The sequence below is a fragment of the Protopterus annectens genome, chromosome 12.part0 (genome assembly GCF_019279795.1).
Source record: "Protopterus annectens isolate FY-2018-M chromosome 12.part0, PAN1.0, whole genome shotgun sequence".
NCBI lineage: Eukaryota > Metazoa > Chordata > Ceratodontiformes > Protopteridae > Protopterus > Protopterus annectens.
This window is the reverse complement of record NC_056746.1, coordinates 169,081,379-169,108,846: the sequence shown is the minus strand read 5'-3', so window position 1 is coordinate 169,108,846 and position 27,468 is coordinate 169,081,379. Positions and strand designations below refer to the sequence as shown.

The 27,468-nt window shown below is 43.2% G+C and overlaps 1 protein-coding gene across 1 annotated transcript in view; it reads right to left on the bottom strand.

The window, feature by feature from the left end:
- The window catches only part of ZNF598 (zinc finger protein 598, E3 ubiquitin ligase), an 824,015-nt gene that overhangs the window by 513,181 nt on the left and 283,366 nt on the right, over positions 1–27,468 (bottom strand). The window contains exon 8 of the mRNA XM_044088900.1: positions 97–187. Coding sequence (XP_043944835.1) covers positions 97–187 — 91 coding nt within the window. The remainder of the gene's footprint in view (positions 1–96; positions 188–27,468) is intronic.

The following is a 27,468-nucleotide window of genomic DNA, read 5'->3' as shown; positions in this document are numbered from 1 at the left end:
GGAACCACTCTACAATGTGATGACTACTACTGAGATGTAATCCGATAGACATTGTTTTATATACATTTTTTGTAAAACAAGGCTTAACACACTTACCTGCAATTTATCACTGCTGTTCCACTGCCAAGAACTGGGAAATCATCTTTATTTATACAGCTACTAACAGTGTTTTTTGTCTCTCTGGAACCTAGAATGAAACAATTTATTTACATTAGTGAATGTTTTAAGATCATATATAGTAAAAAAAAAAAAAAAAAAAAAATTCAGTGTACTCTCTTCTCTTGCACATCTAACTAGGTTATATCTCCTTCCTTTTTTCCTCCAAGTAGCTGGATACAACTGGAAATGGTCTCAGTCCAGCCCTAACCATGGATGTCACCCACTGACAGAATGTACAAGAGCTGGCTGTATGGAGTCTTGTGTAAGCAAACAATTTATTTCTACTTAGCTGCGTCCCTTGCTACTACAAAACACCAAAACATGCTATGTGCAATCTGAATGTACTCAGTAACACTCCATATCAATGTTCTCATTTTTAGCATGGGCATTGCAGCAGCACTATTACTTGCATCCATTACGAGTACTAAACTAAAGGCACTGTGGATTGTCTCAGTCACTGCTGATAGTGAACAGTGTCCAAAGAACCACCTTTCCCCTGAAAGGTTTTTCTTCGATTCTGGAACATCCAAACATCCAGAATGACAATAGTAAAGGTAGCTATATTACCACTCTACTGGCAAGACGACATATTTATTTAAATCTGCTGACCAAGGTCACACACTGAGCAGAGTGGAGGGGGGGGGGGGTTGACTACAACTGTGATCTGAGATATACAAGTATCCTGTTTTTTTGGATCATTTATACTGATAGTTTCTAGCAATTTATATATAGCACTTTTTATTGCCTGGTGCATAGTTTTTAGTGTATTTTATTGCTATTAACTAATCTGCACTGGTAACTGATTTGTTTGCAGTTAAAAGCATTCTGTGGAGTCTCTTTGCTCTTTTATCTATTTAAAAACTTTAATTTTGTGGCTTTCTGTAGTGTTTACTGTCTGTAGGCTAATAGCTTTAGTATTGCCCTAGTTCAGATTTGCTGGCTCTGGGCCTGTTTGTTTCTACAGTGACTGTTCAAAACACATGAACAGGCCATCTTGAATTAGCAGAAGCCTTTCGTTACCTTGGTTAAATTGTGTTAATTGGCTGCTGGCTAGTGGGGGCTGGTTCTTTTATGCTTTTTTTTAAAAAAAAGTTGTCTAAGGTTCTATCTTCTGGTATTTAAGCTCTAACTTCGAGAGGATTTCTTTCTATACACACTGAGCAGAGTGGAGGAGGGGTGTTGACTACAACTGTGATCTGAGATATACAAGTATCCTGTTTTTTGGATTATTTATACCGATTATTGTTTCTAGCAATTTATATATAGCACTTTTTATTGCCTGCTGCATAGTGTATTTTATTGCTATTAACTAATCTGCACGGGTAACTGATTTGTTTGCAGTTAAAAGCATTCTGTAGTCTCTTTGCTCTTGTATCTGTTTAAAAACTTTTATTTTGTGGCTTTCTGTAGTGTTTACTGTCTGTAGGCTAATAGCTTTAGTATCGTCTCCACCCTCCCTCCCTGTTCGTGTCTTGCTGTTATACTTGGTGGCTTTGCAGTGGCCCGCCCCTACTGTAAATCTGATCTGGGACACTCCTCTCAGTCTAGTGTCATTAGCTCATTCTACCTAATACAGAGAGAACATCTGAGAAGGCCTTCTGTTTCTCCTTTTTCCCTTTCAAAAAAACAAAATGCCTGAATCTCCTTGTGTTCTGACTGTGCTTCTCAAACATTTTGGAAATATAGAGTATATTTTACAGAATTTATTATGACTGTAATTGCCTTAATATTGCTACAACTCAAGTGCTCTAGGTTGCACTGCATCTAAAGTGTTTGTGTTTTAGCTGCTTTTCTGTATACATAGACTTCTCTGTATATGTAGACTAGCTACTTATTCTGCTGTATTACTGCCTCTTAAATCGTTTTTCAGTTGTGCCCTTGCCTTGCTTCATTTAAAAAGTTTTAAATTGCTAATTTTGTAGAGTTTTAATTGTATTTACTGTTTAGGACTACACACTGAAGTGTGCTAGCCTTTTCTGTGTTTATTTACTGTATTATTGCATTGTTTAGCCTGTTTCAACAAAAAAAAATACTATCTTGTTTGCTCGTTTCCAACTTTCCTAGCCAGTCTATATCCCAGGCTTTGCTCATCTCAGGACTTTATTTTCTGTGTTCAGAGCTATCCAGACCTTGCTGTGGTAGAGGGAAGTCCTACTGCTTTTACCACTGGGAGTGGTGAGCATTGTACTGCCTATCTAACGCTAGAGGAGTGGTTTCCAGCTCTGAAATTGTAATTTTACTAGCCTTTTTGGGCCAATTTCCATCCCTTTCAACTTTCTGGCTTAAAAACATGTGTGTCTGCACATTTTTCGCATCGTGCAGCACTGCAAGGCTACAGTTAAACTAGTCCAGGTGTCAGAAAGTCTCCTCTTCAAATTTTCCCTTAGAACTAGCTGGTTTCTCATTAGTAGCACTAAAATCTGAACCCGTGACTAGCACTTGCTCTAAAACATGCTGGAAAGCACTAGGAAGCCTGAAACTGATACAAGCACTCAACTCTCCTTGTCAATAAGGAGAAATGAATCGTAGGCACTAAACAGCCTATAATTAAGCACCTTGGCAAAGGTAAAGGAAAACAGCTCAAACTTTACAAAAAAAGCACCTAAACAGGCATGTTCAAGGGTCAGCTTCCGGTGATTTCTCCTGTCCACCTGATAAATCACGGCATACTGGAGCAATGTGGCAACTGCCTTATGTACACAGACAATCCTCTCCTCCTACCACCCAATACTACAACCTGTGAGAGATGCACTTACATAGCCAAATTGGAAGCAAAGCTCTCTCCAACCAAGATTGTGCTAGACAGTCAAGAGGAGAAGGTTAACACCTGCACTACACCTCAAGCAACTCACAGCCCTTCAAAACCCACACCAACATCCACACATAGCAACACTAAACCCACATATGCGGAAGACCTTAACATTAACCTACCCAAGCAACAAGGACCTCCGAAGATGAAATGCAAACAAACACCAGTCACAACCAAAGTGACACACAGCTCACACCACCAGTGTGCCACCCAAAAACAGCCCCTAAGGTAAAACAATGTACCCAACACTTTAGTCATAGGTGACTCTATAGTCAGGCACACTGATGTCCCACTCACCAGGATGAACAAGGAGAAAATTACAGTCAGCTGCCTGTCAGGTGCCAGGATCCGCCACATAACGCATGCAGTTAAGTCACTCCACAACAAGCACAAATACGACTGTCATTGTCTATTCTGGAGTGAATGACTTGAGACGCACCTCCCTGGACTACATGGAGAGAGACATGGAAGAGCTCTTGGATCATGTGGCCCAGGCAGGTATGACCCTAGCCCTGAGTAGCATCCTACCTTCGCCCAAAATGATACCACAGTACAAGGACAAAATGATTGACTTCAACAATTGGCTAAGCTTCTGGTGTCATTCAAAGGAGATCCAGTATCTGTCTGCCTGGGAAGACATGATCGACAAACCACGATGCTTTGCCAGAGATGGCCTACACCTGTCACCCCTGGGATTCAGGTTACTGGCTAAAGCTCTTGCCACCCCTATAGTGCCTTTTTTAGGCAAGGTTCAAAGGATAAAACCACCATCGTAACAGATACAAGCATGCAAAATCTGAAGGTAATGCTACTCAAATGCACTCTCGAGGCACTCCTAAAAATGGTAACATCGATATCTGTGCAGTAACTGAGACCTGGTTCAAGGCTCCAGGGAGCACCTCTGCAATACCAAGCTACAACTCTTACCACACTTTTCGGCCACAAAACCAAGACCGAAACACTAAAGGTGGAGGAGTGTCCATATTCACCAAGGATATTCACACCTCCAGGCTAGTTGCCCAACACAATGCATCTAAAATTCTCCAGGTGTAACTAACACTAGTTAAGACTGCAATCCAAATTGTAGCTTGCTACAGATCCTCCACCATGCCCAGAGATTCTCACCACACCTTTCTAAACATACTGGAAAATATTAAGATACAACCAAACACCCTAATACTGGGTGATTTCAACTACCTTGCCATTAACTGGGAAAACTCCTCGGGTACCAACTCCTTTTCCCAACGGTTCTTGGAATTCATAAATTCCAATGTCCTGGATCAACCAATCCATTGTCCCACCAGGGGCTCCAATATCCTACACCTGATCATTACCAACATGGGAGATAGATGCGCCACACAAGTGGTCACCCCCTCTTTGGTCAGGTCTGACCATAAGCAAATCACCCTTGACATCCACATCCCACCCCCCCACCCCCACCCCCCAGTAAGGAAACCTCCTTAAACTTCTCCAAAGCCAACTTCATGCTACTGAAGTCAGAAGAGACAAACTTCACGACATCCACGCAGACGGGATCTGAAAGTTCGACTGGAGAATCCTACACTAAGGCACTCTACGAGCACATCCACTCGTGCATGAATCGTGCCATCCCAAATAGAACTAAGATGCTCTTCTCAAAAAAAGGAAGCCAATCTGGTGGTCCCCTGCTATAAACAAACTATATAACAGAAGGAAGAAACTGTTGCAGAAAAGAGGAAAATCCCAGGATGCAAAAAACTCCCTCACCAGCCTCAGTAAGAAGCCGAGATCCCTCATAGAATCATCAAAAGCTAGTTACAAAAATAAAATTGTCAATGATTCCAAAGACAACCACAAGGCATTCTATAGTTATGTCAAGAATCTAAATGGCAATGCTCAGAGATCTGCTCTGAGCTACAACAGAATGGCATTAAATATACTGATCTCAAGGATATTGCCAACATCCTGTCAGATCGATTTATTGACAACTTCACCCCCTCTCACCCCCTAAAGGGCCCATCTCAATACCAAAAGATTGCCAAATTCCGGTAATCACGGCCACACAGGTAGAAACTGCACTCTGCAAAGCTAAGAATACAGCATCCATGGGACCAGATGACATATCAGGCTGTGTACTACATGAACTACAAAATGAACTGGCACCTCACCTAAGTGTCATGTTTAATTATAGCCTCGCCTCAGGCTTCGTGCCCACTGAGTGGCGCACAGCTACAGTTATCCCACTCCACAAGGGAGTTATGCCTTGGATCCCGGGAACTACTGTCCCATCAGTCTGACAAGCTTGATCCGCAAGGGCATGGAACTTACAAACAAAGACACTGGCAACCTTCAAACACTGGACCCCACCCGGTTTGGGTTTGTGAAAGGGGGATCTTGTCTCCTGAATCTAATTGACTTCTTCGAATCAGTCTCCAGAACTGTGGACGAGGGTAAGGCGGTCCACCCAGCCTATATGGACCTCGCCAAGGCCTTCGACACCATCCCCCCTCTCTGGAATCATAGATAAACTTACTAAGCTGGGCATAAATCCCTACGTCACTCGATGGGTTGCCAACTGGCTTACTGACAGAACCCAGACTGTAAAAGTAGCCCACTTCAAATCCAGCTCCAGACAAGTGACAAGTGGAGTACCTCAGGGTTCAGTCCTGGGACCACTCTTGTTTGGCATCTACTTCTCTGAAGTACAAGCCAACACTAAGGCACTCTGGCCAACAAAGTTTGCAGATGACTGCAAACTGGGAGCCATTATTGAATCCCCAAATGATGTGGATATTCTACAAAAGGGCCTTACAGAAACAGATTCCTGGTGCCACAGCCATGGACTCAAGCTTAATGCCAAAAAATTTAGTTAGCCCTTTTGGAAAAAAACATGTACCCATGTATTACCACATAGGTAGCAGTACACTAAACATCAAAAGTGTGATGAGAGACTAAGGGACATGGGTAACAGTGGTCTCACTTTCGATAACCACATCGCCACAACAGTCAGGAAATCCTTCTATGTGGCACACCTCATCACTAAGGGCTTTTCATCCAGAAAAAAGGAGGTCATTGTCCCACTGTACTCATTCCTCATTAGACCTATTATAGGGTATAATGCCCCGTTTGGCATGTACCTCACAAGATATCTGCAACAGCTGGAAAGGCCACATAAATACCTCACTAAAAGAATCACAGGCCTAAAGCAGATACCATATGCTGACAACCTAAAAAAACTCCAGCTATACTCTGTGGCATATCGTCTACTCGGAAGCGATCTCTGCTTAACATACAAGGCCATGTAAAACCCTGAGCTGCTGGACATGCTCCACTTAAAGAAATACCAATCCCTCAGAGCCACACGCTCCAGGGATCTAAATCTTGTCATCACAATGAACAAAACATGCTGGAGGGATAGGTTCCTGACCCAGAGACTCCCATACTCTGAAATAGACTGCCCATACATGTCAAGCAGAGCGCCTCATTGGCCCTCTAAAAGGAACCTTGATGATTGGATGGGAGATGGGAAATTCACCACGGGGATCATGTCAGTCGCCCTGCTAGATAGGGGTCCAGAGAAGTAAATATTGTGGGAAGAAATATCCAGGGAATTGTTATGGCTAGGCTTGTATAGGCCCTAGGGCCGATAGCCTAGTAAAAACCTATGAACATGCTCACCACAATGACCATCAGGTACTATTAAAGTGCAAAGCACATTTCAATAAAAGAAAGTACAAGTCAAAGCTCACAAAGTTTAAAATAAACACAATCAAGAACTAGAAACTAAAAGAACATGCAATACAATGGTGAGACAGTCTGTGCTTATAACAAAAGGTAAAACCTTGTAAAATAAAATACGTAATCATCAAATATGATTAAATTTTTCAAAAAACACAGGAATATCTAAAAATGATGACAGAACAGAGAAATTCTAACATGCTGCACAGTCAATTTTGTCATGGAAAATTAAAAGGGGAGCCGTACAGGCTAAAGGTTAAAAAGTAATAAAAATGCTTCTGGGATTACGTGATTAGTTCAGTTACTTAATTAACCACTGGCTGCATAAGCCAGCACAAGATACAGTTATTATTGTATAACAGCACCAAATCATTTTCTTTTTTCTGTCAACCGGACAAATTGTGAAACGTTTATTATTCATTGCATAACAGTCCCGAATCATTTTTTTCTATCACAAAGGCAAGTGAATTACTGGACCCTTCTTGGATAATTTTAAATGAGAATGCAACAAAGCAGGTTTCTGAGAGGAAACTAAAACATCTGGAGAAAAAATGTACAGTTGTGTACCTACCATAAATGTAGATGTTCAAGTGTATTCACTGTTGCAGTCATTACACTTAGGTTATCCTGCTGGCAGGCTACCCGCAGTCGGCCTGAATTCCAAAGTCTAGGTCCAGTGTCGGTTGCTGTCGCCTCTTCCCTGACGTCAGTGCGCCAGGGGTATAAAAGATGCAGCCGACGCCATTTTCTTTAGTTTTTCTTGCCCCAGATGTCAGGTGCCCCCAAACTGGTAGGCTGAAAATTATGCCAATAAGTATGCATGCACAAAAATAAACATTTCCTTCATCTACAAGCAAATACACCACATAGGTTGTATAGGATAGAGAAGTACAGATAAGTCCCAACAAAGAAAAGGGGGGTGGTGGGTGGGTAACCTGGCCTGCAACAGTGAATACACTCGAACATCTACATTTATGGTAGGTACACAACTGTACTATGTTCATCGTGTTTCATTGTTGCAATCATTACACTTGGGTTGAATCCCAAAGCTAAGTTTGGGTGGCTGGGTCTAAATAGGATTAGGAGAGGCTATAAGGCCCAGCAGAACAGCAGTGGCAAAGCCTGCTCTCGATTTAGAGTAGAGAGGTAAGTGGTAGTGCTTGGTAAAAGTGTGCACTGAACTCCAAGTTGCAGCCTCTAAAATGTCTTTGGTTGGTACTCCTCTGAGGAAAGGCTGCTGAAGTGGCTGCTGCTCTGGTTGAATGTGGCCTAATGCCCTTAGGCACTGATTTGCCATGTTGTGAATAGCAGAAACGAATGCAGTGGCCTATCCATTTTGAAATAGTCTGCTTTGAGATAGCCTTTCCTTGCGATCCTGCAGCATATGCTACTAAGAGTTGCTCAGTCTTTCTGAAAGCTTAATTCTGTCCAAGTAGAAGCGTAGCTGTCTGTGTATGTCCAAAGAATGCAGGAGTCTCTCACCCTTATTCTGTGGGTTTGGATAAAAAGTAGGCAAATGAATGGTTTGGTTAAGGGCCACACTGGACATTACTTTAGGCATAAATGTCGGGTTCGTCCTCAGGGAAACCCTGTCTGGATGGAAAATGATAAAAGGTTCCACAGCCATGACTGCCTGTAAATCTGAGACTCGTCTTGCAGAGGTTATTGCTAGGAGCAGAGCTGTTTTCCAAGATAAGAACTTTATTTCAGCTGTATTGGCTGGCTCAAAAGGCGGCAGTGTGAGTTTTTCCAAGACATAATTGAGGTCCCATTGCAGGTATTGGTGCTCTCCTTGGAGGTCTTATGTTTTTGGCCCCTCTGAGGTACTGTCTTAGCAACGGATGTGAAAAAATTGGTGGTTCCGTATTGTAATGAGCTGAAATGGCAGAGGCATGGATTTAATTGATAAAAAGGATAGGCCTTTGTCCAGCATCTCAGTTAGGTATTGTAAAATCTGAGGAATATTTGGTACAAACGTGTCAATTCCTTGTGCCTGGTTCCAAGCACAGAATCTTTTCCATTTTTCTGCATAAGAATTTCTGGTACTGGGCCTCCAAGATAACATCTATCACTGCTTTAGAGAGAGGTGTGTTCTGAATGGCTACATTATCCGCCATGCTGCCAAATTTAGGGTTCTGAGTTGGCTGTTCAGGATCTGATTGTTTCATTGGGTCAGTAAATGAGGAATTAGAGGCAATGTCTAGGCTGGACCTTGAGACAAGCTCTTTAGGACTGGGTACCAGTGGTGGCGGGGCCAGTCTGGAGCAGTCAGAATCATTTTTGGCTTCTCTTGTCTGACCTTTAGGAGTACCTTGGGGAGGAGAGGCAGAAGAGGAAAGGCATATACTGTTAGGGTTTTCCAGCTGAATGATAGAGCATCCACTTTCTATGCTTGCTTGTGATAAGTCCTTGTGCAGAATCTCTGTAGCTGGCAGTTGTGAGGGGAGGCAAATAGATCTATGTCTGGGCATCCCCATTTCTTTATTATCATGCTGAAGACTTGTGGATCCAGTTTCCACTCATGGGGATCCATGAGGTTTCTGCTTAGTTCGTCTGCCAGAGTATTTTTCTATCCTGGCAGGAATTGTGCTTGTAGGTGTACTTGATAAGTCAATGCTTTGTCCCACAAAGTCATGGCTTGTCTGCAGATGGGGTAGGAATGTGTGCCTCCCTGCTTGTTTATGTACCACATGACTGTAGTATTGTCCGTCCTCATCAGTAGTTGTCCTGGATGGATTAGATCCTTGAAAGCTGTCAGGGCATTTTGAACAGCTAGCATCTCTTTTTGATTGATATGAAGATGCCTTAGGCTTGTGGGCCATGTGCCCTGAATACATTTTCATGCCATGTGGGCCCCCCAGGCATAATCTGAAGCATCTGTTGTTATTAACTGCCTGGCTGTGGGAAGGGTGAATGGCTGTCCCTTGTTGTGGTGAAAGGCCTGTGCCCACCATCGAAACTACTGTTACAGACAAGGAATGAAGGTAATTAATTTTTCCAGGCTGTGACAATGTTGAGTCCAAAACACTTTTTAGATACCACTGTAGTTTCCTCATATGCAGTCTGGCATATGGAATTAGCAGAATGCAGGACGCCATGAAGCCCAAAGCCTGCAGAATTTTTCTTGCAGATAACCGAGTCTTTGTTGCCAACATTTTGAAGTAAGAAGTCAACTGCCTTTGTTTGTCTGGCGTGAGATGAGCCATCTGGGCAGTTGTATTTAAGCTTGCACCCAGGAATATTATCTCTTGAGAGGCTACTAATTGATTTCTTTTCGTTTACTGTGTACCCTAGGCAGATTAGTAACCTTTTTACAAACACCAGATGCTTTAGTAGAATGCCCTTGTTCTCTGCTTGAATAAGGCAATCGTCCAAGTAAGGATATATTTGAATTCCTCTTTGTCTGCAAAATGCAATTACTGGTGCCAGGCATTTTGTGAAGACCCTGGGCGCAGTAGATAAGCCAAAGGGCAGTGCAGAGAATTGGTAGTGCATTGAGCCAGCTATGAATCGGAGGTATCTTCTGCAAGACTGTCCGACTGGAATATGCAGGTATGCCTTTTTTAGGTCCAAAGTTACAAGCCAAGCCTTCTTGCCCAGCATGGGCAGCAGCTGCTGCAGAGTCAACATTTTGAATTTCGGAACGTCCAGAAATGTATTTAGAATAGACAGGTCCAGTATTGGTCTCCAGGCTTTGTCTTTTCTGGGTACCAAGAAAAGTCTTGAGCAAAATACTTGCCCCTGCTCTTGCTGTGGTACTTGCCGAATGGCCCTCATGTCCATGAGGGATGAAATTTGTTTTTGTGCCTCTGCCCATTGATTGTGTGGCAGGTCTGGCATACCTTTTGCCCTTGGAAGGGTGTGAAAGTGGAACCTGTAGCCCTGGGACACTATATTCAAGACCCATTTATCCTGGGTGATCATGTGCCAATTTTGAGAGAAAAGTGCTAGTTTTCCCCCTAAGGGGGCTGCCAAAAGATAAGTGCTTGGTGCTGGCAGAGGAATGTCACTGGAGCTGTTACCTGTATGGCTGTGATTTCTCTTCTCCGCTTTTGGAGGTAGAAGCGCCCCACTGTTTAGGCCTGTATGAGCCCTGGGGCTGGGATCTGCCTCTGGGGCGTCTGTATCTGCCTCTTTGTGGCCTGACAGTGGAAAGGACCAATTCTTTGTAGGGCAGTTCCTGCTAAATTTGGGTGGCTGTACCTGTAAGAAATCCTTTACCGTTTGCATAGATTTCGCTTTGTCCTCCATTTTCTTCAACACCTTCTCTGCTTTAACACCAAATAAGGTATCATGCTGTAATGGAGCATCTAATAATTTTGCTTTAACATGATCAGGCAGATTCTGTTCCTTTAACCAAGCATGCCTCCTAATGACAGACCCGTATCTGCAGCCCTGCAAGAGGCCTCCAGAGAATCAAAACCACATTGCAATGTATGCTTTCCCACTTGTTCAGTTGCATGCAATAAATTCTGCATTTCGTTATTTTCTGCACAATCAGAATTTGACATTTTCTGTTTTAGCAGTGACATTAAGTATTGCTGATATTTAAGCATATGAAATGGACAATTTAAAGCCCTCACAGCCAAAGTAGCAGAAGTGTAAACCTTTTTTCTCCATCTGTCTAGTGCCCTTGAATCTCTATCAGAGGGGATATTTTTTTGCAGTAGAAGCCTTGACCCCTTCGGGACCCTGAAAAATAGTTTCTGGGTCAGCAGCAGGGTTTTTATAAAGAAATTTATGTGAATCTGGAACCCTGTAGTATCTGTCTGGTTTAACAGGGGCAGGAGGTTGAGAGTCAGGAGAAAGTTCGGACTCTGAAAATACATCTACAATGTCTAACACAGGAGGAATAAAGTACAGTTTTGTACCTACCATAAATGTAGATGTCCGATAGGCATGCATCTGCAGTCCTTACAAATGGGTTGTCCTGTCGTCAGGCAGCCCTTCGGTCGGCTGGATTCCAAAGTCTGGGTCTGGCCTCGGCTGATGTCGCACTCCACCCGACGTCATAGCTGCAGTTATTCGGGTATAAAGGCATCAGCCGACGCCATCTTCCTCAGTGTTTCTTGCCCCAGATGCCAGGTGCCCTCTAGGAAGGCTAAATTTGGATAATTGCAAAAGTTTCCAAATAAAAGAGAGCAAATAAAATAAACATGTATATACATATATACAAACAAATACACCATAATAGATTCCCCCAGCTAGCTAGAAGATGGGTAAATACCCTAGGAGTACCTCAGAGGGGAAGGAGGGAGGGTAATCCTGACTGCAGATGCATGCCTATCGGACATCTACATTTATGGTAGGTACAAAACTGTACTATGTCCTTCAAGGATGCATCTGCAGTCCTTACAAATGGGTAGAATACCATAGCCAAACTGGGGGAGGAGGAGAGATTAGATTATGGTGTAGTTAAGATCCCTTGCAAAACAGCAGTGGCAAAACCTGCTCGGGATCTGGAGTATAATGGTAAATTATAATGCTTGGCAAATGTATGCACGGAGCTCCAAGTAGCAGCCTCTAAAATGTCTTTTGTAGCCACTCCTCGTAAAAAGGCTGTGGTAGTGGCTGTAGCCCTTGTAGAGTGAGGCCTGATGTTTTCTGGAGTTTTCTTCCCATGGTAAGAGTAACAGAATCTAATGCAATTTCCTATCCACTTAGAGATTGTCTGTTTTGAAATTGCTTTTCCTTCCATTCCTGTTGCATATGCTACCAGTAGCTGGTCAGTTTTTCTATTGCTCTTGGTCCTGTCCAGGTAGTAACGTAATTGCCTGTGTACATCCAAGGTATGCAACAGTCTTTCTCCCATGTTCTGTGGATTGGGGAAGAATGTAGGCAGGTGGATAGCCTGGTTTAAGGATATCCTGGAGACCACCTTTGGCATAAAAGTAGGATTTGTTCTCATGGACACTCTATCTTGATGGAAGATCAGGAAGGGCTGTACTGCCATTAATGCCTGTAGTTCAGAAACCCTTCTTGCTGAAGTGATTGCAAGCAGGAAAGCAGTTTTCCATGATAAGTACTGTAATTCTGCTGTTGCTGCTGGCTCGAAAGGTGGTAGTGTCAACTTTTCTAGCACAAAGTTCAAGTCCCAAGCTGGCAATGGTGGCTTTCTAGGTGGTTTTACATTTTTAATTCCTCTCAGAAACTGCCTGAGCAGGGGATGTGAGAAGACTGGAGGATCCAAGTTGTATTCTGTTGAAATAGCTGATGCATGAATCTTGATGGAAGAATAGGAGAGGCCATTGTGGAGGAGCTCTGCCAAGTATTCCAGGATGTTGGCTATGTTTACCAGTGACACATTTTCTCCTTTTGCAGTACTCCAAATGTGATACCTTTTCCATTTTGCTGAATAATTTTTTCTTGTTGAGGGTCTGCGAGCCTCCAAGATAATGTCTTTAACCCTTTGGGATAAATCTGGGTTATTTGGTCTTATGCAATGTTCCAGGCAGTCAGCTGCAGTGTTTTCAGGTTTGGATGCAGGGTTTTGTAGTTGTTCTGTGTTAACAGTAAGGGAACTAGGGTAGAGGCCATATTTGTTCCCGAGACATGCTCCTCAGTAATGGGTACCAATGTTGCCTTGGCCAGTCTGGAGCTATCAGGATGATCCTTGGACGGTCTTCTTTGATCTTCAATAGCACCTTGTGCATCAAAGGAAGTGGTGGGAATGCATATGCTGTCAGGTTTTTCCAACTGAAAGATAGGGAGTCCACTTTCCAAGCAAGTGGGTGGTACGTCCTTGTGCAGAATTTCTTCAGTTGGTGATTGTGTGGGGATGCAAATAAGTCTATTTCTGGTAGTCCCCATTTTCCTGTAATGGTTTTGAAGATGTCCGGATGCAGCATCCATTCGTGGGCATCCGTGGTAGTTCTGCTTAGTATGTCTGCTAGTGTGTTTTCTTTTCCTGGCACAAAAATTGCTTGTAACTGAATGTTGAAACTCAGGGCCACATTCCAGAGGTCCACTGACATCTGGCATAGAGAATATGAATGTGTGCCTCCCTGTTTGTTGATGTGCCACATAACTGTGGTGTTGTCTGTCCTTATCAACAGTTGACCTTGTCGAAGAAATGGTCTGAATGTCTGAATTGCCAGTTTTACTGCCAGCATTTCCTTTTGATTTATGTGTAGGTGCAGCTGGTCTTGAGTCCATAAGCCTTGTATGCACTTGTCCAGCATGTGCGCCCCCCAACCGAGGTCTGAGGCGTCCGTTGTGATGGTCTGGCTTGGTTGAGTGCTGTGGAAGGGCAGTCCTTTGTTTGATTGACAGGCCTGAGCCCACCATTGGAATTCTTGTTTCAGGCATGGGATTATTGGAATTTGGGTTTCTAGGCTGTGCTTGTGCTGAGACCATAAATTCCTTAGGTACCACTGTAACTTTCTCATATGCAGTCTGGCATGTGGAACCAATATTATGCAGGATGCCATGAAACCCAGAGCTTGCAGGACTTTTCTTGCTGTTAGCTGGTTCTGTTTTGTTAATGCCAAGAAGTAGAGAGGGAGTTGCTTCTGTTTTTCTACTGTTAGGAATGCCATTTGTTTTGATGTGTCCAGCTCTGCACCCAAAAAGGTTATCCTTTGGGATGGTATCAGTCTTGACTTTTTTATATTGACTGTGTATCCCAGGGCTTGCAGTAGATGAATGACCCTTTTCAAGTCTTTTGCTAGCTTGTTTCTGTTGTCCGCTTGTAACAGGCAGTCGTCCAGGTAAGGGTAGATTTGAATTCCCTGAAGCCTGCAATGAGCAATTACTGATTCCAGGCATTTCGTGAACACTCTGGGCGCAGTAGATAAGCCAAAGGGCAATGCTGAGAATTGATAATGCTCTGATCCTGCAAGAAATCTGAGGTACTTTCTGCAATTTGGTCGTATAGGGACGTGCAGGTATACCTCCTTGAGATCTAGAGTTACCAGCCAAGACTCCTTGCCCAACATGGGAAGAAGCTGCTGTAGGGTCAGCATTTTGAATTTTGGGACAATGAGGTATGTGTTTAAAGCGGACAGGTCGAGAATAGGTCTCCATTGGTTTTCTTTTCTTGGTACCAGGAAGAGCCTGGAGTAAAATCCTTGTCCTTGTTCCAAAGATGGTACCTTTTCTACAGCTCTCATCCTTAGTAAGTGAGTTATTTGTTTTAGAGCTTCTGCCTTTTGATTTGGAGGTAGGTTTGGCATTCCTCTCTTCCTTGGTAGAGTATGGAAGTGAAACCTGTAACCTTGGTCTATTGTCTGTAAAATCCACTTGTCTCCTGTGATGTAATGCCAGTTTACTGAAAATAAGGCTAGCTTCCCGCCTAAGGGTGCTTCTAGTTGTTCCCTGGTAGGTGGTGCCAGAGCCAAGTCACTGTGATTGTCCTGTGTTAGCGGTGGTGGCTTGATCTGTGGCTGTACCTCGCTGGTTGTTAGCCTGCCACTGGCGTCCCCTGTAGGCACCTCTGGGTTGACCCCTGCCTCTTGAGCGCCTATTCCTGCCTCTCTGAGCTCTGGAGGTGTCTGGAAAGGACCAATTCTTGGAGGGCCAATTCCTGCTAAACCTTGGAGGTTGGACCTGCAAGAAATCCTTGACTGTCTGGACAGATTTTGCCTTCTCTTCCATCTTCTTCAGCACCTGCTGTGCAGGAGAGCCAAACAAATTGAGCTTGTCCATGGGAGCATCTAGGAGCTTTGATTTAACATGGTCTGGTAAGGACTGCTCTTTTAACCATGCATGTCTTCTGATCACTGTGCCAGTCATGGCTGATCTAAAGGAAGCCTCCAGTGCATCATAGCCGCATTTTAAGGAATGGTTACTGACCTGCTGAATGTTATGTACCATTTCCTGAACAGATTTTTGTCTAATGGTTCATCCGAGGACAGCTTTTAGTTAACTGGTCTAACATAAATTCTTGATACTGGATCATGTGGAATTGACAGTTCAAGGCCCTAGCTGAAAGAGTAGCAGAAGTGTAAACTTTTTTACCCCATCTCTCTAAGGCCCTAGATTCCCTTTCAGAGGGGAGGGTTTTTTTTGGCAGAGGTAGCTGCTACAGCCTTAGGTCCCTGGGAGATAGTTTCGATCTGCAACAGGAGCCTTATACAAATGATAGTGTGTCCGAACCCTGTAGTACCTATCGGGCTTAGCAGGGGCCGGAGGAAGAGAGTCAGGAGCAGTACAAGCATCATTAAATGCATCATCCACAACAGTAAGAACTGGAGGAATGGCTAAAGGCCTATGCTGTGGTAAATGCAGAAAGGTTCTAAGCCTTTTTCTAGAGTCTGAAAAATCCTGGCCCTGCCATTGAAATTGTTCCCTCATAGCATGCAAGGTTTCCCCAAAGGAAAATTCCTCAGGCGGAGAGGCAGAAGGAATGGACTCTTCAGCATCAGAGTCTTCATAAGGGGAAAAAGGGCCCTCTGGAGGGTTTGAATTATCTGAATCATCAGAGGAGTCATCTGTAGAAACTGGCTCAGGGGGCTCTACTCTAGGCCTCTTCTCTGGAGGTGGGTGAGAGGCCCTGTCTGGGTGTGGTTGGGATCCCCGGATCAAAGAAATGAGATCCTCTGCTAGACTAAGCATTTGTGAACTAGAGCTAGGCCTGTGAGAGGGGGTCTTAGCAGGCACAGTTTTGGTAGATTTAGCTGCTTTAGCCCTGGCAAAGGCCTTAATCGACATGGTTGCAGGTGGCCTAGCAGCTCCACGTGCAGGGGTAGAAATATCCAAGGGGATAGTATCAGATAAATCCTGGGAACCTGCAAGAACAGGTGGGATTGCAGTAGCCGATTCAACCAAGATGGATGAGGCCTCGGTAGGAGATAAGCTTTCGGCTGAAGGAAGAACCGTGGGCTCGGTTTCAGCCGAAACCGAGACACTCGCGGTTGGCTTAACCGCGGTTTCGGCCGAAACCGCGGACCGCGAGTGTCGGTCCTTTTCTTTGCGCTTTTTAGATATTTGCGTAGTCTGAGGATCCGACGGCATAATGTAAGCAAAAGCGGAGCCGAAAAACTCCTCAGCAAATTCCGACCGACGTCTAAGCGTCCGTCGGTTAAAAGAAGCACAGGCTAGACAAGCTGCTACGTCGTGGTCTGGGCCTAAACAAGGTAAGCAGTAAGAGTGGAAATCTTTATGAGGTATTTGTTTCCCACAAGTTAAACAGTTATTCACTTTTTCTGACATCGGCTGAGGCAAGAAAGAGTCCCCAACGGGGTACTTCGCTTTTTAGAAGTCTTCGGTAGTAGTAGAAGTATTCGGTAATAGTAATCTCTGGTTCTGACCGACCGGCACTTGCGAACAACTTCTGCTTCGGGCGCCACGCGGCAAGAAAGACTGAGGAAGATGGCGTCGGCTGATGCCTTTATACCCGAATAACTGCAGCTATGACGTCGGGTGGAGTGCGACATCAGCCGAGGCCAGACCCAGACTTTGGAATCCGGCCGACCGAAGGGCTGCCTGACGACAGGACAACCCATTTGTAAGGACTGCAGATGCCTCCTTGAAGGACATCCAGAGGTCTGTGCTGAGGTAGTAAAAGAAAATCTCTGAGCCTTTTCTTAGATTCTGAGTAGTCTTGGTTCTCCCAGTGGAAGTGCTCCCTCATGGTATGCAGGGTTTCACCAAAAGAATAATCCTCAGGCAGTGAGGCTGAAGGGATAGATTCTTCAGCATCAGAATCCTCGTAAGGAAGAAGAGAGTATTCCTGTTCAGAAGAGGAGTCAGAGGAAATGGAAACCAAATCTGAAGATTCATATTCTGTCTCTTGCCTAGGCCTCTTGTCAGGAGGGGGATGGGAACCCCTGATCAGGTAATTAGGTCTTCGGCCATTTTGAGCATCTGTTTTTTAGGCATGGTAGTCTGTCCAGGAGAATGCTGTACTTGTTTTTTTTGTCTTTAGAACTGCTTTAGTCTTTGCTTTGGAAGCTGAAGTAGGCTTTACATATAACTGTGTAGGTCTGAAAACACCCTCAGAAGCAGATGCCTGCTCAGCGGCTCTGGACCCAATTGAGGGAATAGTTTCCGAGTGTCCAATACCTTGAGTATCCAGAGGCCTAGCTGGCTCCACGTGGGAGTCGTGGCTCTGAGGTAGCAGGCGTCAGGGGCTGTGAAAGCGCCTCACTGAGAACCGGCGACTGGCCTAGCGGAAGCCTCGTCGGTTTTGGACCTCGGATGCCTGTCCTTTTCTTTTTCCTTGCGCTTTTAATAAACTCTGGTCGTCGGTTGTTCCGATGGCATTATATAATTAAATCTTCGGCCAAAGTAATGAAAGGCAAAATCTTACCAACGCTTAATAGTGCGTTGGTTAAATCTAGCACAACACCAACAGCTAGCAACGTTGTGATCATGGCCTAGGCAAGGAATACAGTAAGAATGAAAATCCTTGAGGTATTTGCATCCCACAAGAAATACAATTGTTAACTTTTTCTGACATCGGACTGGAGCAAGAAAAAAAGTTTCCCCAACGGGGTACTTCACTTTAATGAAGACTTCAGATCTGAAATTCGTTTTTGAAAATCTCAGGAGTCGGCCAACCGGCACTTGCAAACTGCTTTTGCTTTGGGCACCGTGCGGCAAGAAAGACTAGAGAAAATGGCGTCGGCTGCATCTTTTATACCCCTGGCGCACTGACATTAGGGAAGAGGCGACAGCAACCGACACCGGACCTAGACTTTGGAATTCAGGCAGACTGCAGGTAGCCTGCCAGCAGGATAACCCAAGTGTAATGACTGCAACAGTGAAACACGATGAACATCACACAGATATATGGAAAGCATGCTCACCTCCACACAGAAAATAATCATAGGTTAAGACTGAACACTGGAACAAGGTGTTTGCCTAATGCTACTGAATGCACACCTATCTCGTTTGATCTATTGCAGAAGGCTATTATTACCAGAAGACTATTACAACGGATACAGCTAATGTGACAATATTATTCTTGGAGGGTTGTGTCCTACACCTCCCAGATCTAGAAACATCATCTCTACACTGATCACTCACAAATATACTACTTCAGAGGTCACACCATCTTAGAGAAAATGGAATAAATACATTCCCATTTTTATTGCATTGTTGTGACATCAAGCAAACTAAAGATATCTGGGGGCACACTACCCACTACAAAAATACACTACTCTAGACACACCTAGAAGTCAGACATGGAATGCAGGAACATGCTGGCTGCAAGCTGGAAATCATTAAGTGGTTCTTAAATATACTGAAACAGAGCTGTTCCCTAGAGATGTGAGGCAGAGATCTTACCAATAAGCCACAGTGCTTCTGCCTCCACTGCCACACATAATTATTGCTTACTTTAAAGATTAAGCTACAAGTAAGAATAACCATCATTTCAAATACCATTTCATCAATGCAAGGTCTTTAGAACATATCTGGATTTCTTGGTCTCTGACCTTTACTATCTCCAACTCATTCGATACATTGAAAAAATAGCAACTCTCCTTTTTTATGGAAAAAAAGGCATTTTGAAATACAGCAATATGAACAGCACTGCACAAAACTAGCTTCTACACCAACACTTTCAGTAAGGGATTGACTCTGGATATCATTAAATTAATGTAAAGAGACTACTAAATGTTAAAAGAAGACAGAAGTATGACCATCACAGTTAATTATAGAAATTTGAGATGCATTTGGGTAAGCATCTCCCAATGCAATGGGCAACTAGATAAAAAGGTTCCGCAAATCCTTTTTTACTCAATGAATCACCCTGGTGTTGCCCTACACAGAGATAGCAATTCAGTGCGAACATGTGGCAAACTCCTAATAAAAGTTCCATGGAACTCAAGTGAAAAAGAAAGAGGAATCTCTTTTTTTCAAATGAGTATGCTAGACGCATTGTAAAGCTCTCCCTGTAACTGTTCACCAGCTACACTAGAAAGGAAATCATTACAGAAACTATCCAAAAGTCATTTCTTCATAAAGGCTGGCTTCACAAAGACTCAATGCAACGTATCTAATTAGACAGCAACTAGGTTCACAGGTTAAGTACTAGGCTAGCTGCCCATGAGGGTCATCTTAACCCTAGACCGTTTTCGTTTTAGTGCTTGAATTAACCCTATCCCAATTTGGTGTTAAACTGAACTTAACCATCCCATGGTCAATAATTATATATTACCCCTAGTGAAAATAACTGGGTTCACACCATAGATAATTTGAGAGGACCCATGCTTGGGATAAAACAATTAGGAGCTGCCTCTGTCCACTAGCAGTACTGGGGCAGTCCTGTGGTAAATATTCTATTATCCACCCATGTATCCAATTTGCATTTGAGAGCACATACAAGGATGAACTTTGCTTTATGTGGATGAGGAGTCTGTTCCACAATAGGAGTATCCTTTGCAAGGTGCACCTTTTCCTTCAAACCATTCTGCTGATGTTGCAGAAGAGGTTTAGATCCCTAGGATGAGCACTGCTGATGCCATTTAATTTGCAGATATATTGTAGGTTCATTAGTATAAATTCGGAGGATGCCTTGTATGCCAGACACATATCAGCTTTCATTAGTCTGTAGGATACAGGGTCTAATGACAGGGCTTTGAGTCAGTCCACACACAACATATCATTTAGGCCTTACATCCTTTTTGTTAAGGTATCCATGTGGTTATTCCAGTTGTTGCACGTGCCTGGACAAATACATATCACCGGAGGCATTATAATCAATGAATGACCTAATGAGGGCTGAGTAAAGGGGGGGGCAATGAAATCCATATTTCTAGGTACAATCTCTTTGTTTATAAACTGCGCAATATAGAAGGGCCCTCTTATCACAATGGACACAAGCTGGTCAGGAGTTTGGTCACTGTCCACATAAGCTTCCAAACCTCAATCAATAGGGTCAACCCCTTAAGGGTGTACTGTCAAAGCGGTAGTTCCCAGGGTAAATGATTTCCCAAAGGATAGGAAAATGTATTTTTAGCATTTAGTTTCAGTCAATGACTCTGCTACCATTCCTGCTGGATGGCATCTTTTGGCGATTCAAGTTTCTGGCTTGCAGTAATCTACAAATTTAGGTTAGCCAGAACCCTTTGGAATTGGCTTTTACTTCAGAGAAGCAGATGCCAAACAGAAATGGTCCCAGCACTGAACTCTGGAGAACTCCAATGGTAACTGGTCTCTTTGTGGAGGTAGCTTCCCCTATTTTGATCTCCTGCATCCTGTCTGAGGCAGAAGGCAATCCAGTGGGTAATGTAGAGGTTTATACCCAGTTTAATTCTTCTACTATGGGAGATTGTGCCAAAAGTTTTAGTTAAGTCAAAGTATGCAATGTATTGTTTTACTTTCATTCACTGAATTGGTGACCTTTTCAAAAATTTTCATTAGATTGGCTAAAAATAACCTGCCCTCGACAAATCCAAACTGAGATGGCTTCAGTGCTTGGAGGTTTCCAATGATAAGTGTTTTCATAACATACAGCTACTATACTACCCATCCCATTTTTAAGCTCATGTGAATCTACACAGCCTGTTTAATTACAAAAACAGTTGGCAGGCAGTCATCATACTTGTCCAGTAATATTTTAAGATCTAGTGTAGTTACTATCCATGCTAGAAGTCTACTGCCATTCTGTTACTTAAAAAGTACCCTCTATTATGTTTCCATTATCATTTTTTTCCTTCAGTTCTCCTTAAAACCAACCTGTGATTAAACAGCCACCATTTACTTACATTGCTTCATACTGAACATTCTTTACTTAGCTTGTTCTGAAATTCTAAATTCCCTCACTCTCTTCACAAAAAACTTTGCTCCTACCTAACATAGTTTAAGAATCTCATACTGCAGAACCAGACTTGCTATTCCACAGATGGCCTCAGCACTTTATACAAAGAATATATTTGGCTCTTCTGCAACAGAATCTCTTAAGTATCTCAACATCATGGGTGCCACCCCACTTCTTTCTATAACCACCAAGGAATTCAGACTTGGCATAATAATCATTCATTCATCTTTTTTCCCCTTTTCAATAAGCCCAACTAATAAATGCCTTTACTACAAAACTCAAACGGCAGGCCATCAGACAGAGAACAAGAAACAAAAATCCAAAGATGAAATAACCATGGAAGACCTAGACAAAATTTCAGTTTTTTTTTTAAAAAACAATGAAACACAATGGGCAGGTCAGTCTTTAACCTGCATTCAGGAAACTCTCAGAAGACCTTGGATGATTCTGTAAGGCTGCATCTTTCCTTGGACTCTAAGCTAGTTAACAGGGCATGAAGACTGGCGAGTAGGCACAGTACAGTCAGTGTGCGTCTTCAATGGCAAGGGCAAGCGTTATGTTGCTCATCTGCAAGTGCAACAAACCATTTCCCACTTCTGTTACTGCAAGTTAAGTAACTTATTTTTTTAAGCCTCCATAGCCAAGGATTAAATGGTGGAAGTTAAAAAAGGGTGATTGTGAAGTGGAGTTTAGGGAAGAGTTAAGACAGGCACTGGGAGGCAGTGGAGAGTTACCGAATAGCTGGGTAACTACAGCAGAACTAGTAAGGGAGACTGCCAGAAAGGTGCTTGGTGTGACATCTGGACAGAGGAAAGAGGACAAGGAGACCTGGTGGTGGAATGAGGAAGTACAGGAGAGTATACAGAGGAAGAGGCTGGCGAAGAAGAAGTGGGATTGTCAAAGAGATGAAGAAAGTAGACATGAGTATAAGGAGATGAGGCGCATGGCAAAGAGAGAAGTGGTGAAAGCTAAGGATAAGGCGTATGGACAGTTGTATGAGAGAGTGGACACTAAAGAGGGAGTAAAGGACCTGTACCAATTGGCTAGACAGAGGGACAGAGCTGGGTAAGATGTGCAGCAAGTAAGGGTGATAAAGGATAATGAGGGAAAGGTACTCACAAGAGAGGAGAGTGTGTTGAGTAGACGGAAAGAGTATTTTGAGAGTCTGATGAATGAAGAGAATGAGAGAGAGAAGGTTGGATGATGTGGGGATAGTGAATCAGGAAGTGAAACAGATTAGGAAGGAGGAAGTAAGGACTGCTATGAAGATGAAGAATGGAAAGGCTGTTGGCCCAGATGACATCCCAATGGAAGCATGAAGGTGCTTAGGAGAAATGGCAGTAGAATTTTTAACTAGATTGTTTAATGAAATTTTGGAAAGTCAGAGGATGCCTGAGGAGTGGAGAAAAAGTGTTTTGGTACCTATCTTTAAGAATAAGGGTGATGTGCAGAGCTGCAGTAACTACAGAGGGATAAAATTAATCAGTCACAGCTTGAAGTTATGGGAGAGAGTAGTAGAAGCTAGGTTAAGAAGGGAGGTGATGATTAGTGATCAGCTGTATGGTTTCATGCCAGGAAAGAGCACTACAGATGCAATGTTTGCTCTGAGAGTGTTATTGGAGAAATACAGAGAAGGTCAGAAGGAGTTGCATTGTGTCTTTGTAGACTTGGAGAAAGCATATGACAGGGTGCCTAGAGAAGAGTTGTGGTATTGTATGAGGAAGTCGGGAGTGGCAGAGATGCAAGTAAGAGTGGTACAGGATATGTACGAGGGTAGTGTGACAGTGATAAGGACTGCAGTGGCAATGACAGATCCGTTTTAAGGTGGAGGTGGGATTACATCAAGGATCAGCTCTGAGTCCTTTCTTATTTGCAGTGGTGATGGACAGGTTGACAGATGAGATCAGACAGGAGGCCCCGTGGACTATGATGTTTGCAGATGACATTGTGATCTGTAGTGAGAGTAGGAATCAGGTTGAGTAGACTCTGGAGAGGTGGAGATATGCTCTAGAGAGCAGAGGAATGAAGGTCAGCAGGGCTAAGACAGAATATGTGTGTGTAAATGAGAGGGAGGGTAGAGGAATGGTGAGGATGCAGGGAGTAGAGTTGGTAAAGGTGGACGAGTTTAAGTACTTGGGATCAACAGTTCAGAGTAATGATGAATGTGGAAGAGAGGTGAAGAAGAGAGTACAGGCAGGGTGGAATGGGTGGAGAAGAGTGTCAGGAGTGATTTGTAACAGATGGGTACCAGTAAGAGTGAAAGGAAAGGTCTACAAGACAGTAGTGAGACCAGCTATGTTATATGGGTTGGAGACAGTGGCACTGACAAAAAGGCAGGAGTCAGAGCTGCTAGTGGCAGAGTTAAAGATGTTAAGATTTGCACTCAGTGTGACTAGGATGGATAGGATTAGGAATCAGTATATTAGAGGGTCAGCTCATGTTGGACAGTTTGGAGACAAAGCAAGAGAGACGAGATTGCATTGGTTTGGACATGTGCTGAGGAGGGATGATGGGTATATTGGGAAAAAAATGCTAAGGATGGAGCTACCAGGTAAGAGGAAAAGAGGAAGGCCTAAGATAAGGTTTATGGACGTGGTGAGAGAGGACATGCAGGCGGTTGGTGTGACACAGCAAGATGCAGAGGATAGGAAGAAATGGAAAGAGATGATCAGCTGTGGCGACCCCTAACGGGAAAAGCCGAAAGATGATGATGATAGCTCTCAACTTATATGCTTAATAATCAGGGACAAAAGTGTGTGTGTGTGTGTGTGTGTGTGTGTGTGTGTGTGTGTGTGTGTGTGTATATATATATATATATATATATATATATATATACATACACACATATATATATATATATATATATATATATATATATACATATATATATATATATATATATATATATATATATATATATATATATACACATATACACACACACACATATACATACACACACACACACACACATATATATATATATATATATATATATATATATATATATATATATATATATATATACACATACATACATACACACACATTTATACATACCTATACACATATACAAATAAAGAATATAGGAAAGAATAAAACAAACTATTTGCTCAACCATTAACTGAGACAAAATAAACCTTAATACAATATTAAAAAGAATAACATGTTATAAAATATCTAAATCATTACTAGATCCTATAACATTCTTAGTTCAGATCTCTCAGGAAGGTGTTAGAGAACAAATGGAGAACTGGAAGTCTTTATGGGAGATTTGCCTACCACAAATTTATTTACTTTACCCATACATATGGAATCATTCATTACCAAACTACTCCAGCAAAAAACAGGGCAAAAGAAAAATAAAAAAAAAATTCAGTGGGTTATTTATCCACATAATGGAAGCAGGCTACCTAATGGACCAAGGGATGTAGGTAGGGTATACAGCTAGCAACACAGCATGGCAACAGAGAGATCACAAGGTAGTGGCAGACAACTATCCTCTTTTTACCATCAATGTTCTTACATGGATGCGGAAGGGAGTCGGCTGAAATCTTGGTGGGCTCTCCAGAAACTTGGCCAGCCAGTTGGGCTACTGCAGTTAGATTTCCCAATAAGTAAGAAGTGGAACAGTGAATAGTAAATGACTAACATCCTCCCCTTTGCCTTAACAAAATTACACAGGCTACAGATGGAGTCCTTTATCCAACTGCCACTAACTGTAACAAAAATATTACCAGAGTTTCAAACTAATAAAAAAGCGTATAATGAGATATAAAGATAAATGAAAATAAACAAGTGCCATCTTTCATTCAGACTTGGAGTGAATGAACATCAAATGTTTAGATCTATGACATCTACAAGAGTGAGGCTATTGAACAGTTATTTTAAGTACAATACTCGGGGAAAATTGATAATTACTATAACAAGAAGGAACAGTCAAAAGATATTCCTCTTAATATTCTTCTTCCCAAGACTAACAGTTCAGGGAAGGAGTTCACACTGAGCCTTTCAAGGAAGAGAAGGTTCAAGAGGAGGCAGCTTAACTCTCCATTAGAGTGCCTCCCTGAAAAAACACATCTTGAGGAGTAGGGATCACCACAGTCCTGTGTAGAACAGGATGTCAGCTGTGTTCCTGTCTAGTGGACCTCCTGTCCCTGACAGTGAGATCCCCCAGGAGGCTATTTAGACAACTCTGCCTACATCTTTAGTGGTCCCTGCAGTTCCCTGCAGCTGACTGCACGATTGATCTGGTCATGGAAAAGGTTTAGTGAAAACCTGATGTGGCTGATCCCCTCTCAAGGAAATTGGACAAGATCCTTTATCCTCTGAAGGAGAACCATGTGACAAGGCTCACCCTTGCTTATTTGATCTGTAGTACCTGCAGGCACTAAAAGGGACCTTTCTAACAAGAGTTCATTGGTACATTTGCCAGACAAGGATTCTGGAGCGGTGGAACACATGGAGTTGCATTCACATCAGGTACATTCACTGTTGCAGCTCTTAACTACCTCATGTATATGACCGGTTTTCAGTAGAATTGGCATCGAAGAACATTGAATTGCTGAAAAAGTTTGTTTTTGCTGCCACCATCTGCTGCTAATCACCCCCCCCCCCATCCATTTGATCCCTTTGTAACACATCTCTATGTCCTGTTTCCCTACATTCACCTGATGAACTGCTAGGAGAGGCATGTGTGTTGGGCTGCATGTGGATAAGTTCCCCCTCACCTCCAAAAGTGATGTACCCCCCTCCCCAAGCAGCCCTGCCACCCCTTATAACAGGGTTTCTTGGAGGGTGTGAGTAGTCCGGTCACCCCTCGTAGCCCTGAAGCACTTGGCTTTGGGCTGACCATGGAAGCGGTCCTCTCACATCCCCAAAGACCAACCCTCCAATCAGCACTGCCCCCCACCCCCCATCCCCAGTCTGCACCAGAGAAATTGCACCTTCTTTTGTGTGCATCACCCCAGGAGAAGCAAGTGGACCACACCTTTTCACACCTTCCCCTCCCTGTGTGAATCCTTTAGTATAGGAGCTAAGTGAAACTTAGTCGCCTGGGTTGTAGCCAAGACTTCCATTCCTGTGCACCATGGATTCAGATGCCTCAATCTAACACTTTCCTCAGTGTGACGTTTGTCAACGATGTCACAGGTGGCAGTTCTGCAGAATAATACATTCTTCTCCATGTAGATCATTTACAATATCCCTGATGCCAAGGGCAGATTAGGATAGAAATTACCATGATATGGCAGGCTTGGCTCAGATTGTGTGGATTTATGAAGAACTTCAAGGCATCCTTACTGAATGTCCCATTTGATGGGCCCTCCCTGTTTGGGCCCAAGGCGGAGGAGAAATTGCTGGAGCAAACAGGCGAAAAAGATGTTCTATGCTTTGGGTAAAGTTTGTGGTCCCTCATCCAGTCCCTGTCTGGGAAGCAGACAAGAGACAGCAATGTGAATTAAAAATCCCAGCAGTAGCCATTTTAGCAGCTCTGAGATAAAAACTGCTGCTTCCATGGAGGTTTTTACAGTAGATGCCAAACCAGAAGCAGGGATTCTCTGCAAAGTCAAGGGTTGTGGTCCTTCACCAGGGAAAGCAGCAACACACTTGCATCTTTTTATCCCTTGGTTGTTACTAATGGCATCTTCTTTCTTACACACACACACACACACACACACACACACACACACACACAAATCACATGCACATATACACCCACACAGACATGTACAGGAACTGGATGAGGGACCACAAACTTTACCCAAAGCATAGAACATCTTCTTCGCCTGTTCGCTCCAGCAATTTCTCCTCTGCCTTGGGCCCAAACAGGGAGGGCCCATCAAATGGGACATTCAGTAAGGATGCCTTGAAGTTCTTCGCAAATCCACACAATCTGAGCCAAGCCTGCCATATCATGGTAATTTCTATCCTAATCTGCCCTTGGCATCAGGGACATTGTAAATGATCTACATGGAGAAGAATGTATTATTCTGCAGAACTGCCACCTGTGACATCATTGACAAACGTCACACTGAGGAAAGTGTTAAATTGAGGCATCTGAATCCATGGTGCACAG